Here is a 17,378-nt window from a genome sequence, read left to right on the forward strand (position 1 = left end):
AATATCTCGTTCGTGGGATGTGTTAAGCAACGTGCTTTTGTCTGTCAATAATCGTGAGGCGCCTTCAGGAATTATGAAACTACGTATTTTTCAATGATTGACTTCTTTCACCCTTGTAAATAATGTTTCATGACATAATTTTATTTTTCTCAGAATAATAAAATCGATTTCTTCGCTCGCTTTCTGACATGGGAATTTAGTTTACTTTTGTAATAGTATTTGTTGTTAAAAAGCAGACTTTTGTAAACACCAAAAATCCAAAGTAATAAAGATATTGTTATAGGAAATTTCAAATGAGTAAATAGCAGCCTGAGAATGAGTGCGTACGCTTTACTATCTATCTATTAAAATGCTACAGTACCAATTGAGAGCGACCGAGCTCTGACCTATAAGCTTAGCTTTCAAACCTTTGATTTACGGTTATTTGTGATTTCACGTTTATAACAAAGACGAATATTTTTAAAAGAGTGTACTTTAAATAAATTACTTAAAGAAATATTTTTCACAAAGTTTATCCTTTGAAATTATTGTTCAAAGGCCTTTGCCTTTAATAAGAATTCTCCGAAATAAATGCAAATGAATTGTGCTGCCATATTTGGAGCTCTTTTAAAATACATTTATATGTTTCTGGCCGGTCCTTTCGACAATGAGATCTCGGAAACTACAGGCTCTAGAAAGATGATGTTTTCACTGATCGATTGCAAATTTCACGTAGATTGTCCAGTTCTAATTGAATATTTAAAAAACATGGCCACTATTTCTTTATTACATTTTGACGGGTACATTGGAAGTGTTGAAATTTAAAAAACAAAAAACTAAAGCATCATATCCTACGCATCATACATTCCAACACCACATTGTTGTATATAGGGGTTGCGTATGTCTCAGGCGTTTGTTTCATGGCCAAATAATAATGGAAACGGAAGGATAACCATTTCTCCAGTCTAAGATGAACTTTAATTTTTGGAGTGTTTTGCCCAATGAACACCATATATAACTGACATTATAATTAATTGTGTATTTAATGTATTTGCTTATTACATACTGCATGCAATAAGAAAGAAAACACTGGTCATACATAAATTAGAAACTCCAACCGGAAGTAGGCTCAAATCTTGCAAACTGTGCGAGATATTGAGAAAAAATAATCGAAAAAAGTCTCCTCTTTATGATACCCCTTGGCTTTTTTTTTTTTTTTTTTTTTTAAATCAATACGTCTTTCACTTGTGTCTGTAAAGGAACATGTACAGATGTTGTGAGGAATGAGAAGGAGATTTATGCTCATATGCGAATGATACGCTGTGTAGAGAGCGCAGGTTCAGCTAGTCATGTATAAAGCGCGCAATCATGTTTTGTTTATGTATTTAGCATTTTAATTTCTTACCTTAGAGACTTACCAATGGGTAAACGCCTAGACTAAACTGGCTCTGTGCAAAAAAGGAAAAGACATAGCAAACACAAGTTGATTCGATGCAGTGGATCGAGACGGCTTACGTGACAAAAGAAAAATATTTAATATAACTGTCAACAACAGGCTTTTATTTACATCATATTGTTGTATAGAAAGACGGTCAAAAAAGGGGGTGTAGAAGGTGGGTGCTTAGTAACGGTTTTCTGATAAATTTATTGCGCATTTTTTCGACATCACTCCTGATTTAGCGTAGTTTTTCAAGTTGCAGAGGCAGGATCGATAGTAAAAAGGTGTTGTAGTTGAGGTGTTCGTATATCCAGAGTTCCTGTGCAGAAGTCAGTTTCCAAGTATTCCAGAATCACGTTTAATCTTTTTTGGTTGTTAGATAATTCTTTATCATGGATTCGGGAAGTACCAGGTAACAAATGCGTCCATCACCCTATCAGTAGAAGTTAGTATCTTTGTGAATCAAGAAAACAAGTCAGCATCGTGGGGGCGCGGTGGCTCAGTGGTAGAGCGTTCACCTCCAGTGCTTGGGGTCCCTGGTTCGATCCCAGCTCGCGCCGCGTGGACTTTGTGGTGGACAAACACCGTGCTCGTGGGTTTTCTCGGGGTTCTCCCGTTTCCTCCCACTTTCTTCATTCCACCATTTCACTCATTTCTCATTATCACCGTCTCCTTTAGCCTAACCGGCATAACCGTGGGACGTTAAACTTAAAGATTTCATTTCATTTCAAGTCAGCATCGTCTGACTGGAGTGTCAAGATATTTGTATCTCACCTTTTAAAGGTTTCTGGTAAGTTGCATGCTCAAGTGTGGATTCAACGATGGAGATTGGTACGAGTTCAGGGCGAAAGAAAGTAGTTTACAGGGCTTGCTATTAAAAGATAACATTTCAAAAACAAAATAAGTATGGTATGTACAAAGTGCATTGACATACATAAGTACGCACTGCTGCAAATGTCAAAGTACTCAAACTTATGTCCCCGGACAGTGAGATTGCCGGGAAAATACAACATGAGCATAACAAGATAACGTCTACTTTAGTTTATGAGTTATCACTACAATTTAGAAGTGAGCTAATTCAGTTGCTGAGGGAGTGTGGTTACTATGTTCTGGGTTTTGACAAATCTCTTAATAAAGTGTCTCAAAAGAAGCAGATGGACATAAATGTGCGATTCTGGAGTACGATGAAAGGGCAAGTGTGCACCCATTATTTGACACCAACGTTTTTAGGACATTCCACAACTTCCAATCTTTTAATCGCGTTGAACTTAAAAAAGATAATTCAAATTTCAATGATGGCCTCAATGTAAATTTTAAATTTCTGCATACTTTCAAGTCGGATATAAAGGCGTCGCCAAGTGACCCTGTAATACTTTGATACAAGAAGCTGTGAGTTACGAACTTTGCATAGAGGATTTAAGGCTGCAGTTGAGGTAATGGACTGGAGAATCATTGACTTTTAAGAGTTCTGTATAACTTATTTACTTAAGGATACTTCAGCACGCCTTGCCGAGTACATTCACTGTTTTCTTCTGATGGTACGCAGTACCGAAACTTTTTCTGATGTTAAAAAAAATGAAATATTTTCCAGCCATTTTTTAAAGTTTTGTATTTATTAAATGAAACTTTCAATTTATAAATCAACTTGAAGACAGGAACAACAGTATTATATGTCGTATGCATTTAGAAGATAATACGATCACCAGTACCTGTTAATATGTTCGGCTTGTTTAGATTTTGACACTTACCTTTGCAGCCACTAAAATTCAGCTTAAAAGAAAAAGCTTTTATATATATCTTTAGAAAAATAAAGTCCTGGACATATTGTGTTTCCTAAACTTTAATCTGTAACTTCAGTCATAATAAAAGATTCATCAAATATGCTCAGAAATAGTTACCCTGAGACATTCATCGAAAAAGTGCAGTCTTGTTCAAGAAATCTTGCCCAGCTTCCCTGCTTTAGAAGGCAATATCCTGGCAATCGATCGTAGAAAATTCTAATACTTTGTTTGCGAAACAAGATCTCAATTGGACACATAAACTTAGCATCTAGTTTGATTGAATTCCAACTGTAGGTAAGACTTCAGGGCTTTTCAAAAAGAAGTGTATAGCAAAACTTAATAAAATGTTGAACATAAAACTGGCTACGATATATTAATGACATATCTTTAGAAAAAAATCTACAGTATTTTGTAATTCATTTCACTTCTCCAAATGCTTCATTTTCTCATGAATATTGCGCAATATTGTTTTAATCTTCTTAGCTTCAAGCTCATTTAGAAAGACCTTTATTTTCCTGTCTTCAGTTTCTTTTCCTCTTCCTCTCAACGTGATTTGTTGCTATTACAAAACGAGTACGAGCATTTCATGCATAATGAATCATGGATTTATTTTGAATAGTTACTCAAGGCCACCAGAAGAAGCTACTCAATTGAAGAAGTCTCCGTGTTATTACAGTTTGTCCTTTTAAATTATCTCCTACACATTTAGGACGGGATCTCCACAGAGACCCGTGGCAGGCTAAGCAGAGTGGCGAAAGGAATCCCAAAGCTCCGTGGCAAGCATTGAGGAGGTTAGTAGTCACAGAGCCTCGTAGTAGGCTAAGCAACTGGGATAAGATTCCCAACAAAGCCCATAGCAGGCTAAGTCAGATTGAGAGGAATAGCCAAGAGTCCTGTGGCAGACTAGAGGCTTGAGGTTAGGTTACTCCTAATGTTCTGTGGCAAACAGTAGGGGGAACACCAGAGAACTAGTACTGGTCCGCTGATTATTGCCGAATTTATAGGCCTCCGGGCGGCGGTGGCGATGCTGCTCCGATGTCATAGTCTGCTTCGTAGGAGGAGCCGGAAGTCCGTCGTGTGCTGGTTGTAGTGAATACACGTGATGCGGCGTAAAACTATGTGGTTGTGTTTGTAAACACAAGCGTAAAGTATAGTTTGTATACAGTACCACGTGGGATATTACAATATTTATTGTATTTATTTGTGTGTTAGTGATTTTTATTTCCACTCTTTTTATTCGTGTTTTGTATACACTCAATATTTCACTCCAGAAGGTCTTCTACGGAAGTACGAGACGGTTTCGATGTTTCGTAAACGCTAATGAATATTTACTTTTGTCACGTAACTGAGTTTTTATATGACTATAACTTCGTCCACAACGGCTTTGTCACTGAAAAATGACTCAACGGCTCTGAAGTCGATTAAATCAATAAGTTTTTATTTTCTATCTTGCATTATGTTTGCTTCATTACCATTGTTAATTGATATTTATTTTAGAAATCTGAGTAAACAGAATTGGAAACTCCAATGGATCTCAATTCTTTTGTTTCCTAAATTGTCGCGTAAGCTAAAAATTACAGAAGATTAAAAGACTGAAATGAATGGCTTTTATCTGTAGAAAAGATAAAAGCCATCCATTAGAATAGAAAGTGTGATGAGAATAGAGCACATGCCGTAGAATAATATTTTATTGATTGGTGATATCAGTCTCGTCTTTATTCTGTAGATGATTCCGGAATTTGGTTTGAAATAATTGCATATTCATAAATATTGTAACAATCTTTTATAAAGTACATTTAGATAAATTGAAGATAAATGATTTATTATTAACGTATCCTTTTTAGAATGATTGGTGATGTTATTGTGAACAGAGAATGGGAAAGAAGAGTCACGGAAAGTCTGGTGGAAGAGGAAAAACACCTACAAAGAACACAGTTTCTACCAGTGAAGACTTACCCAAGAAGCTGCCTCCTCAGAAAAGAAATGAAGTAAATCAACTGACAGAAAAAGTTTTCAGAGGTAAAGGCTGCTTTTAAATTATGACACAATAAGAAAAATGATAATAAATAATATAGTTATATATTTTACTGAGTCAGTTGGTGACTCTGTCAATTCTCGTAGCTTCTTTGGTTTTGTCTGAAAATCATAAAGTGGCGTCATGGTTATAGCGATGGTAATGCTTTTATAGATTTCACTTCTGCATTATGCTGTTTCCTAATATTTTAATAAATTTTTTAGTAATTGTTTTTCTAAAGTAAATTTTTAGTTTCTGGAGAAAATTTTTGAACATGATAACAAATAAAGAAGTGTATTTGATTAAAACTCTATTGAAGAAGTATACGTTTATGTTTCGTGTATATTTTTTTTTTTTTTAAATCATACTAATACATCTGCTGGTTCTAATTTATTTTTGTGGCATAATGCACTTATAAATCTCAATGTTAATTAAAATGCTGCCAAGCAAAATATTTCGGGTGGAGTCTCAAGCACAGTAGAATATAGTAAGTCTTACCGTTGTATTTATAAATGTGAAAGTGGTTGCTAATTCTCAGATGGAAATAGCGTCTGAAGTTTTCGAAAATAGAGTATGAGGAAAATACTAGGTACGTTGGTTGTTTACAAATGATTTAGATTGGTTTTGGTATTCGAACCCTAGGAGTGGGAGGCTCGTGACAATACAATGGTCGGAAAGTCGTGCTTGTTGAGCATATAATGATGCGGGAGGGAAAAAGATGGGAAGAGTGATGCGACTAGCGTACTATCTAACAGCCAATCTGTTTGTCGTCAATAACAAATCATGATATTAAGTGTCAACCGACTTTTGTTGTTTTTATTTATTTTATGTTACTCAATGCGTCTGCTATTGAAAATTGTTATATTGCTCGTCGGTAAGATGAGTCTTATACCTAGCCTGCACGAGTGTATACATTTTAAATGGAATAACCTACTTTAATTGGATTATAAAGTTTTATAACCTACTTTGTGAAAATCCCAAACAAAGAGGGAAGAACTACTATCTTACTAACTAACTAACTAACTCTATGGCCTATGGAACCCGGAGGTTCAATGCCGCGTTCACAAAAGCTCTCCACTGACTTCTATCCTTAGCTAACTGCATCCAGTTTCTACTTTGTATTCTAATCTCTGCGAGATCCATCTTAATATTGTCCTCCCATCTCTGCCTAGGTCTTCCTAATGGTCGTTTTCCGATTGGTCTTCCTGTCAAGACTTTGAAAGCGTTTCTACTTTCTTCCATTCTAGCTACATGACCCGCACACCTAAGCCTCCTAGACTTCACGACCCTAACAATGTTGGGTAAACCATATAAATTATGTAGTTCCTCGTTATGAAGTTTCCGCCATTCCCCATTCCCGTTCCTCTTGGGTCCGAATATTCGTCTCAGGATCTTGTTCTCAAATACTTTCAGTCTATGTTCTTCCCTCAGAGTACGTGACCATGTTTCGCAGCCATACAAAACAACAGGCATACAGACTATCTTACACCATTTTTAAATTATAAAATTTAGTTTTTGATTCTCATCTTGTATATCCAGTACCCACATTCTCTCTGAATGAGTCCTGTGCACTTTTTTTTTTTTTGTCTTAAAAATTGCACATTGCGGAGACTAATCTGACAAGAGAAAACGAGTTAGGCGAGTACTGAAACTATTAATCGAAAGGATTATGCTCTAAGCAAACTCCCCTACTTTTTTTTCGGTTAATCATGTCATGCATACAGATTTAAAATACTTGCTACGTTTTGTGAATTATTCATGCAACTGGCGTATGATTTAAGCCCCTGAGAAATGTTGAGTTTGGGTTCAAATTACGCAATTACCTATTCGAGTAAAACACTTTTCACAATAATTGATGGTGAATTCCACTGTATGTTTTTAATTTGTTGATCTATGTACTTGTCCCTCAATTTATTTTTGACTTTTGTAAACACTAGTTCTATTGACAGATTTATCGTATTTGCACGAATATAGGCCGCACCTAAACTTTTAAAACGAGATTATAGAAAAAAGTAAATCTCGAATATAGGCCGCGGTACTAAATTTACGAGACAATTCAATTAGACAGTACTTTGAAATGTATTTCTTTCCCTTCCCTTCTTTAAGTCATTCATAACTAAAGGTGACTTATGACGGTGACCTTTGTGATAGTGACTCTGAGCAGCATTCTGGATCGTCTAGCGAGGGTGCTGTATATTATATGCTGTATATTGTATAACAAAGATACGTATTCCTGTTAATAAAACTATATGTTAAAAGTACAAGTGATTTTTGTGCCAGTGTATAGTATTACTGGTACCCATTAAAGGTGACAATTTTTGCGAACAAGGTATGTTTTTCTGCTATTTTATTCTTAAGTCTTTGATGGTTTACAAACGTAACTCTAGTAACTTGGAATGGTATTAATTTAAACCCACAAGATACGTGTACATGTAATTTTGAAATTGACGATTTATGATCTGAGAGGGGAAATCTCGATTATAGGCCGCATCATGAATTTTTCAGGCAAAATTTAGGAAAAAAGGTCCGGCCTATATTCGTGCACACCACAAATCTCGTGAATTTTAGAATTAAGGTGGGTGAACACTTACTGTGTTTTTACTTGTATACTTGACCAATGGGATTTCTTCTGAAAGTTCTACACTTTTTGTTGACATCAGGTATGAAGTTGCGAAATAATTTTCAACTGACAATTCAACTTCTAGTGAAGGCAGTGTGTTCAGATCCAACTTTCGAAGTAATGTAAATATCCTCAATAAACACCTGTTGTCTTATTTACGTTCCCTAATAAAACTACTTATCTTCTTAACGATGAAGTTGTATAAACTGGAAACAATATGCAGCAAAAATATAAATCTTCATTACTGATCGCACATATCGTAAAAATGTAAATATACTCCGTACAAATTGTTCTGTAAAAGATTTTACAATAGGAGATGTGAAAGTAAGGATCCGGTGGTACAGTAATAAAAATGGTACTCGTAACATTCTGAGAAAGGAAGGAAATATTCAAATGACGTAATAAACACAGAGGCACAAGGTAAGACACTTTTCTTAGCAGTGAATAAGTTTATATAGTTAATCATTATGGAAGACTGAAATAAATATGACTGTCCTGTTTTTATGTTATTATTATTATTATTATTATTATTATTAGGGCCCGGATCTTGTTGATAAGTCAACTTTTTTCTGTTACGCATAGGACAAGGCAACTTCAAATAAAAACGTTATCCTTCAACTCAAGGTTCTAAAAGTATATTGCTTTAGGGTCAACTTTTGGTCACTTTTTGCAGTTTTGAAGTTTCAGGTCATTTTTTAATATTTTAAGGTAACTTTCAGGTCACTAATGGTCATTTTAGTCTTTTCCTTCTACATAAAGAAATCTTAAAATGAACACTGTTTACGGATTTGAAAAATACGAAGTTACCTCTTTTCTTGCTTCCTGACTATTGGAGTGGAAAAACAGCATTCCTAAAAAGTTAATGAATACTAAGCTTTAGCTGGTTGAGTAGGGGTAGGAGTTCGTAGGTGGCCAAACAGATGGTTTTGGATTATTGACCACAAAGAATGTGATCACTTTGAGTAACTAAAATGGATTAGAACACGTACAAAGATTTTAAACGGTGTTTTTATCTATTATTCTCATGTATACAGTCTACACTTGCAAACATCTATTCTTGAAGTGTGCTTCCTAGTTTCAACTCGGGAGTGAATTGACGCTTTCAGTACGTACAATGCCGTACAATGGACTGATCAATAGACTGCAACTAACTGAAACAAAACTTTTGAGAATGAGAAATGGTAATTAAAATCTAATAGATAATCAAAAAAAGACAATGTTTACCTAAATATACGTTTTAAGAAACGCAAGTTTTAAGGTCAATTTTTGTGAATTTTAGGGTCATTTTTCAGGAATTTTAGTGTCATTTTATAGGTCACTTTTTAGAAAATTTTAGGTCAACAAAATCCGGGCCCTGGTGATGATGATGATTATTATTATTATTATTACAGTGAAACCTCTCTAAAGCGGACAGTCATGGGAAATCAAAAATTGGCCGCTATAGAGAGGTGTCCGCCTTAGAGAGGTTTCACTATTTTATGACGTAAATTAGTAAACAAGGTAATACGCAATTAGAAAACAAATATTTTTGCATGAATCATGTATTTACGAATATTACAAAAATGCCTGAATTATCCTCCGCCACCCAAGAATACTCTATGTTCGAGGCACAACATGGAAATAAGATGGTATAGTTCTCTGCTCTTTACACTTGCTACTACTTACTACATTTTCGGTATGTTATTTTAATTTGTGAGTTAATTGCAATCCAGTAGTGTCTTTTTTCAGACAATATGTGTATCCGCGGGCCAAAAATACCAAACTTGTCTTCTGCTTGCTTACAGATTCTAGCGGAACAGAACCATAACATGTCATCCCAAATTGTGAGTAACTGTCAAACACTTTTCTGTCTAAAACAGTTTGGGTGGGAGTGGATGCAACCAAAGGACATGAGAGTGTTGTTAAACAGAGACTTCGTCTGGGTTGCTGAGCAGCCAGTTGAGGAGGCAAAATGTCACAATGTTTCCTTGATGACACATGTATGAATTACTAAAAATGTATTTTTACTGTACTTTCCAACTTGTTTCTAGAGAAAGTGTCCGTAATACGGAGGTAAATAATACCTATAAAAGATAGGAAAGACTGTCCGTGTCCGTACTAGAGAGTGTCCGCTTTAGAGAGGTTTATCAATATGTTTATTCCTATTACAGTGTTTGGAGATTACAAAATATGTCCGTTACGGGAGGTGTCCGCTTTATAGAGGTGTCCGTTGGTAGAGGTTTCACTGTATTATTATTATTATTATTATTATTATTATTATTATTATTATTATTATTATTATTATTATTATTATTATTATGAAAATTATATATAGCTGTGGTTAGTAGTGGAGTTTCCTGGTGACTATAAGAATCATCAAATGATCTCCCAACGACTTCAAGTAATAAAATACTTGTTTGAAATGTAGTGTGAAGAAACAAACAATAAATAAATAAATAAAAATAAAATAAAAAATAAACGACATTGTATATTACAAAAAACTTACTTCCTTAACTAAGATAGTTTCTTCTCCCCCTCCCCCCCCCTTTTTGCATTGTCATGGAAGGGGAAGCAGGGTTTTTGATTACCTATCAGCGTAGATAGGCTGAAGATGAATAGTACTTACTAATTTTATTTTAGTAGTTGTATTTAAAGCTTGGAACTTGAAACTTGCGTAAACGTGATGAGAATAATATGTAATACCTCCACGTATAACTATAGGAATTAAATATTCGTCTTATTTTATTCTAGTAAGCAGTAACATTCAGGCTAATACCAATGCCAACAGAGAATGGGAAGATCATCTAGAGATACAGAAATTTCTAGAAAAAATTCAGTTAGTGGAATCAGGTATGTTGTATTTATTATTTTAACTTATTGATCTTTATTGTTTCTTCCATATTAGACCTTTATAAATAATTCTGGACCTGCACAACATTCTTCAAGGATGAGAATTTGCAACGTAATAAGAATGAGAAAGTATTTCGATTGTTTGTAGATAAGGGTCCAATATTCTTCACTTGTTATGACGTCATGTTATCATGCACGGTCACTAATTGAGAATAGAATTTTTTACTTAGAAAGAAGAATAATCGTTTTATATCTTTCCCGTATTTTTTCTTAAGAGTTCTATGTATTTTGAGCTCATATTAAGATTGCTAGATCTCCTGTGTCGCCCGGAGTGCTCGTGTTTGAGATACACTCTACGGGTCAATGAACAAAATGTACGGGTTCTAACAGTGAAAAAGTGCCTCACTGGACCGACACTCGAACCCGGGACCTCCGGCATATCGTTTCGATGCGTTAACCACTACGCCACCCAGTCCGCTTCCCACGTGTGAGTTGTACCACAGATCCCTGCTGTGATTGGGCAATCCTGTGTCTGTATATCGAGCACTTTATGACAGTTGTGATTTCATATATACTAATCTCTCTCGAGGTCGGTTAGTATATATGAAATCACAACGGTCATAAGGTGCTCGATGTATGAACACAGGATTGTTCAATTACAGCAGGGGTCTGTGGTACAAACCACGTGCTCGGAGATGAGAACACCGACCTCGAGAGTAAGGGAGTGAATTCACTGTTCTGAAAAGCGGACTGGGTGGCGTAGTGGTTAACGCATCGGCACGGTATGCCGGAGGTCCTGGGTTCGAGTCTGTCCAGTCAGGGACATTTTCACTCTTTGTAAAAAAAAAATGAAATGAAATGAAATTTTTGAGTTTTACGTCCCCCGGTTATGCAGGCAAGGCTTAGAATTCGCACCTATAGAGGGCTTGGTGTGTAAAATTAAAAAAAAAAAAATAAATAAAAAAAATAAAATTAAAAAATTCTGTTTTTTCCTCCTTTCATTAGTATATATGAAATGTTAAATGTTAAATTACTTATAAATGATTATTTATATATGCCATTTATGCTTCATGATATATGTTGTACTTAGTTTTGTTAGTTATTTACTAAGATTATATTTTTAGTAGAACGAAGAGTTAGCTTTAAATCTTTATCATTGTTGCATTTGTATTGTTCAACACAAACACTGTTTTCCTTTAATTATTTGACAAAAATGGAGATGAAACTTGAAATTAGTTTCGATGGAAATGAACTGAACAATGAGTTCTCTGTTTTGAAATCTATTATATCTACACGTGATGAGAAAGATGATAATAATAATCGTTGTAAAATTTTTGAGAAAGCAGGTGCATCAAAACTGTACAAAATAATGCAATATGGTATCGTTATACAAGTCAGTAATTCACATGTCGAACGCGTGTTCAGTGCAGTGAAAGTTTTATGTGTGTATGATAGAAACAGAATATCAACAGAATTTATAATGGCCAAACTTTGTGTTCAGATGAATTTGAAAATGACGTGTTAAGATTTCTGCAAAACATTTCTGGAAAATAAAACTCTTCTTCAGCAGCGATGAGCTCAAAAATAATTTGAATAATACGGTAAACATCTATAATCACTATTTTTTTTTTTTTTGTTGTTGTTTTTAATTAGTTTGGTTAGTACTAAGGTAGTGTTAGTGTTAGAAGTAACGATAGACTGGGACTGAGACTGAGACTGAATCAACAAATTACATACAACACTTTAAATGTGAATTTTTTTCAAAGTGCAATTTGAAAAAAATATGAACATCACATCTCAATGTGCTAATTTTATTATTTTCAGACATGCGTATTCCACTACCCAATCGTAGTAATCACTTCGAGGAATTCACCAATTGGATGAAGAGCAATGGTGCTGAAATCGAAAATGTGAAAATTGCAGAATTTCCGGGTTACGAGTATGGTTTGCGAGCTGAGAAGGATTTCGCTGAAGGAGAAATGTTGGTTGCTATACCGAGAAAGTTGATGATGTCTATTGAAAACGCAAAGGAATCAGTTTTAGGTAATGAGAAATCAATGGTTTCTTTATTACAATAAATTTAACTATTATTCAGTTATTAACAATGAACCAAACTGACGCAAGATTCCATATATTCACCTAAACTCATCTTAGTATGTTACTTAGTAATTGCTGAAATTTCAGTAGAAATTCTTAATTTCATCTGCGACGTTTTCTTAATGCTTCTCCAACAAACTCGTCACATTATATGGTATCCCTCGTAGTGGTATAGAAGTGTCAAAACAAAAATGCTTCTTTTGATGATAAAAATATTACAAATACCTCGATATTATTAGTAACAAACAAATAAAGAAATAAATAGGAAAAAACATCCTTTTTTTCTTGAACTTTCACAGAACCACACTGAAAAATTTTCTTAATATTGCTCAAATTAAGAAAATTTTCTAATAGTGCAAATGTACTATGTGGTTTCTCCTTAAGATTATGAACAGTGCCAATATACTTATGAATAATGTGATGCATTCAGTAGCTTTTCTATTGCTTTTGGTTTATCGTAAGTATTCACTAACTAATACTTTATTCTTTCATTTCTCAAACGATAAAATTTGTTGGCACACTTTTGCTAGTTGTTTTTCAGAAAGCAATAATTGAAATTCCTATACAATAATTTCTCCGTACTGCTCATGGCTAAGCGGTTAACGTACGTGCCTTTGGCGTGGGAGACCCGGGTTTTATTCCCGGTGGGAGCTGACGTGGTTCAGATCTCACGTTAAAACTGTAGGTCCGCGCCTCTTATAGCCTCGCTGCTAAACGGAACGCTAAACTGAAAAAATCAAATCAAATCAATTTCTCCGTATTGCAGCCTATGATTCTGTAAATATACAAAATTTAAACTTAGTCATTTGCTGGTAAAGGAATATCGGAGAAAGTTGAAAATAAAATAAATAAAACATTACTATCCATACCTCTCTAACTTGTAGATCAAAGTTTTAGCTAGTTGTTGCTAAGTTTAGTTTTAATAAGCTGTTGGACCAAAATTAATGAGCAAGGGAAACACAAGAAGATATTCTAGTAACATGTATACTCACTGTGTGCATAGCATGTCAATTTAGAGGGGAAAAATTTTCGAATCCCCTAAACCATCTCTTCACTATAAACAATGATACGACGAATTAAATAAGAAGTTATATGTTCTATGCTATAATAGATACAGACCTCTTCAATTCAGTCAGCATTGAAGACTTTTTGTCTTTAACATTTATTTTCATCCTGAATTTTTCAAATCTTTTTCGCTTGTTTTCTTATGTTAATTTTTAGTTCTGTAACCAAGAGTCAAGTCGTATGCAAAGCGAATACACTTAGCAATTTACATTCTACTGAGGTATTACATAGATCAATCTTCCTTATTTCTCGTAATATATATTAAATAATGTTGCTTTGGGCAATATTCTTGCCAAACTTCTTTGCCGATGGTTCTTTCCTGTGTCATTTCTTCTATTCTCGTACGTGTTAGTTCATTTATATAATTTTTTTCCTATTATTTCAATTCAGTCTTCTTCAGCACTCCCAGTGACATTTCCTAGTTAACTCTGGCAGAGACCTTTTCTTGATAATAGACACTACATACACGTCCTTATCTTTTGTTATGAAACTTTCACCTATACTCTTTATATTTCAATTCATTTTTTGTGCCAATTCTCCCCCTAAAAGTAAATTATTCCTTCTCAACATCTTTTTGTTTGTTTTTCCTTACAACCTTATATTCTGTATTCGAAGCATAATTTTTGTTGAATGAGATGAAACTGTGTAAGGGTCATACCTTTCTGTGTCCTTTTTTGCTAACGGTATCATCGTTGTCTTCAAGAAATATCTGGTCATTTTTTCATTTCATATACTTCATTACAAAATGGGAGCAATTCTTTGTTTCCTTTTATTCTCTTATTTATAACAAACTCAATAGCTATACTATTTACCTCAGTTGATTTATTTTTCATTCCTCATCCTGGATATTGCTTTCTCAAACTAGTCTTCAAGTAACGTTTATCATCGTTGCCTTCTTTATTTTCCTGTTCAACATTTAAACTGTGTGGTTTATCCCTACTGTTATACAAATCCTCATTGTAATTTTTCTATCTCCCTGAAACTTTATTCATCTTCGTTGATCATTTTTACATCTTGTTTTGTACTGTAATCATCGTCATGCTCTGTCTCTTTAGTTGTTCCTCAGTCTTTTTACTTTCTTCGACTGTCCTGTTTTCAGACCTCTTTCCCTTTCTTCGACTGTCCTGTTTTCCCTTAGTTTGTGTGATATACCTTCCGTAATCCATGATTTCTTGGCCGTTTTCTCTTCGCGATATTCTACTACTTGTACTGTATACTGATGCATGTACAATAAAATGCGAACCATCACCCACTCGTTGTTGCTATTTAATTCTAATTTAAATATTTTGAATTTTCGCATAAATCAGTTTGTAAATTCCTCATTTTCAACTTTTCAATGTGCAGCTCCTTATTTTTCCTCTGGTTACATTTTTCAATTGAATATCCACTTCGACCAGCACAAGGTTATGTTCATGATCATAGAGAGAGAGTCGGCTTCGGGAAGAGTCTTGGCGTTTTACAAACTATTCCGAACTATTTCTTAAGTCAAAGCATAATCTATTTAATCTCTTCCTTCATTCATTAAGCATTTACATGTATTTCTCTTCTTGTGCTAATTGAATCGAGTATTCCCAACTATGAGGAAGTACTTCCACTTCTCTCTTTCTCGCTTTTTTGTTTGTTTGTTTGTTTGTTGCCGCAACCATATGTGCCTTGTGTACTACATTCCTATATTTCTCCTACAACAGAATTAAAACTCTCATAACTGCGCATTCAAGCCCTTTTCTCTTTGTCTTATAATTTGTTTTATATTTTCCCTCTATTTCTTCAGTTGTTTGTGTAGTAGTCGAAATGGACGTTGGTATCACTACCAGATATATATATATATATATATATATATATATATATATATATATTGTAATTGTCACCATCATAATTAGGCCCCATATCATCAATAAATTCTGCTCTCATTGTATTTTCTGTTGGCGTTTACTCAAAATTAGTACCTTTTATTTCTTCGATTCTCAATTGTCTGTTTCTTCCCATGGAACTTCACGTACTCCTACCAAATCGAAATAATTTTGATCACCTTTCTTTTGATCTTTCTGTTGGATAATTATTCCAAATTGGCTATGAGCATACAGAAAACGATCAATTAGGACCTTAGGATTCATACTATATCTCTAGATTTAAATAAAAAAAAAAAAAAAAGTATTTTTGTAATGTATTTAGATATAATATATATGTTTGTCTTCTGTTTTCTTGTTAAATAACTAAAACTGTCCAACCACACGGAAAGTTTTTTCTTCTTTTTTTATGCCTCCATTTAGTGCAAACTGATGCTTGTTGGTGTATATATTGTAGCTTGAACTCTCTGAAGTAAAATATATTACTTTTGACCATAAGCTTTGAACTGTTATTATAGCACATTATCAGGCAATTGCTGTTGTGTTGTTGTCAAGGGTGTCTTCGCATTCTTAAAAGTTTTTCTAGTACTCAGTATAGTAATTAAATATACATGTTTACCAATATTTCTTTTGGCATAATCATGCCAAAATACTCTTAGTAAACAAAATACTAAGTATATCAAAATACCTCCCCAGCTTACTAAAGCTAATAGCGCAATTGCCGAAATTCACTGTAACAGAACCACAGGGATACTTGATAAACGGTAATTACGGTGTGTATAATTACTATCAAAGATGGATACACCCACATATGTTCTTTCGTCAATAATTTTGGAATGAGTCGACTAGTTTTAGTACAGTTTTCTGTGGCCTAGAAGGAGCATATAAAGTACTGATATTCTAAAATATTCTCTATAAGTACTAATTCTCTGGAAAGTATTTCTTTATAAAGTAGTGACTATTTTTCCAGTTGCTTAATTCGTTTGTAGTGTGTACAGTCTTGCAGAACTCCGATTTTTTTTTTTTTGTTTTTGTTTTTTTACATGTAAGAGGAGTCCAAACAATACTGATATGAAGATCCATAAATATTGAAAATTTGTGAAGAAAAATAAAGCCATAGAGAGATCTGCCATTGGATTTTCGAGAGCGAAAAAAAAGCTTAAACGCATCTTGTTTCTATATATATATATATATATATATATATATATATATATATAATGATTTTGGTAGAGTCAATAATGGACCGAGATTTTATCCCTTCCAATTTTATTATAAAACTAAGTCTTTGTGTCTACAAAGTTCTGACAATAAAATATCTTTTCAATGACCAAGGTCACGGGTTATAATGTTCTGTACGGACGGCTCCTTAGCTTCAGTGCAGCCTCTGGGAGTCTCAAGGGTTTGGGTTTTAGAAACCTCCGCTCATAGCAGCCCTCACGAGGTATGGTATTCAAGATGATCCCCTTAGCTTCATAGCAACCTCCAGGATTTAGGATAGGTTATGATCAGTTGGTCGACTGATGCTGGGTCCCTCGGTATTCCGCCTTTTATCTGTCCTCTTCGTGTCCTTCCGTGAGGTCCGTCTTCTTTCGGCGTTTCTCGGAGTTTTTCGTGTCTGCTTCTCGTCTGCTGTGCTGTTTTCAAACAATAACACGTGTTGTGTTGTGTGTGCTCTTGTCATGATGTGGGGATCCTTGCAATATATTTA

At 34.4% G+C, this 17,378-nt stretch overlaps 1 protein-coding gene across 1 annotated transcript in view; it reads left to right on the top strand.

Moving 5' to 3' along the window:
- Positions 1 to 17,378, top strand: part of Setd3 (SET domain containing 3) — a 331,102-nt gene that overhangs the window by 13,891 nt on the left and 299,833 nt on the right. Inside the window, exons 2-4 of the mRNA XM_081771689.1 lie at positions 5,043 to 5,217; positions 10,563 to 10,661; positions 12,486 to 12,704. Coding sequence (XP_081627815.1) covers positions 5,073 to 5,217; positions 10,563 to 10,661; positions 12,486 to 12,704 — 463 coding nt within the window. The 5' untranslated portion in view covers positions 5,043 to 5,072. The remainder of the gene's footprint in view (positions 1 to 5,042; positions 5,218 to 10,562; positions 10,662 to 12,485; positions 12,705 to 17,378) is intronic.

Source organism: Thermobia domestica, chromosome 9 (genome assembly GCF_964235325.1).
Source record: "Thermobia domestica chromosome 9, izTheDome1.hap1.1, whole genome shotgun sequence".
Taxonomy (NCBI): domain Eukaryota; kingdom Metazoa; phylum Arthropoda; class Insecta; order Zygentoma; family Lepismatidae; genus Thermobia; species Thermobia domestica.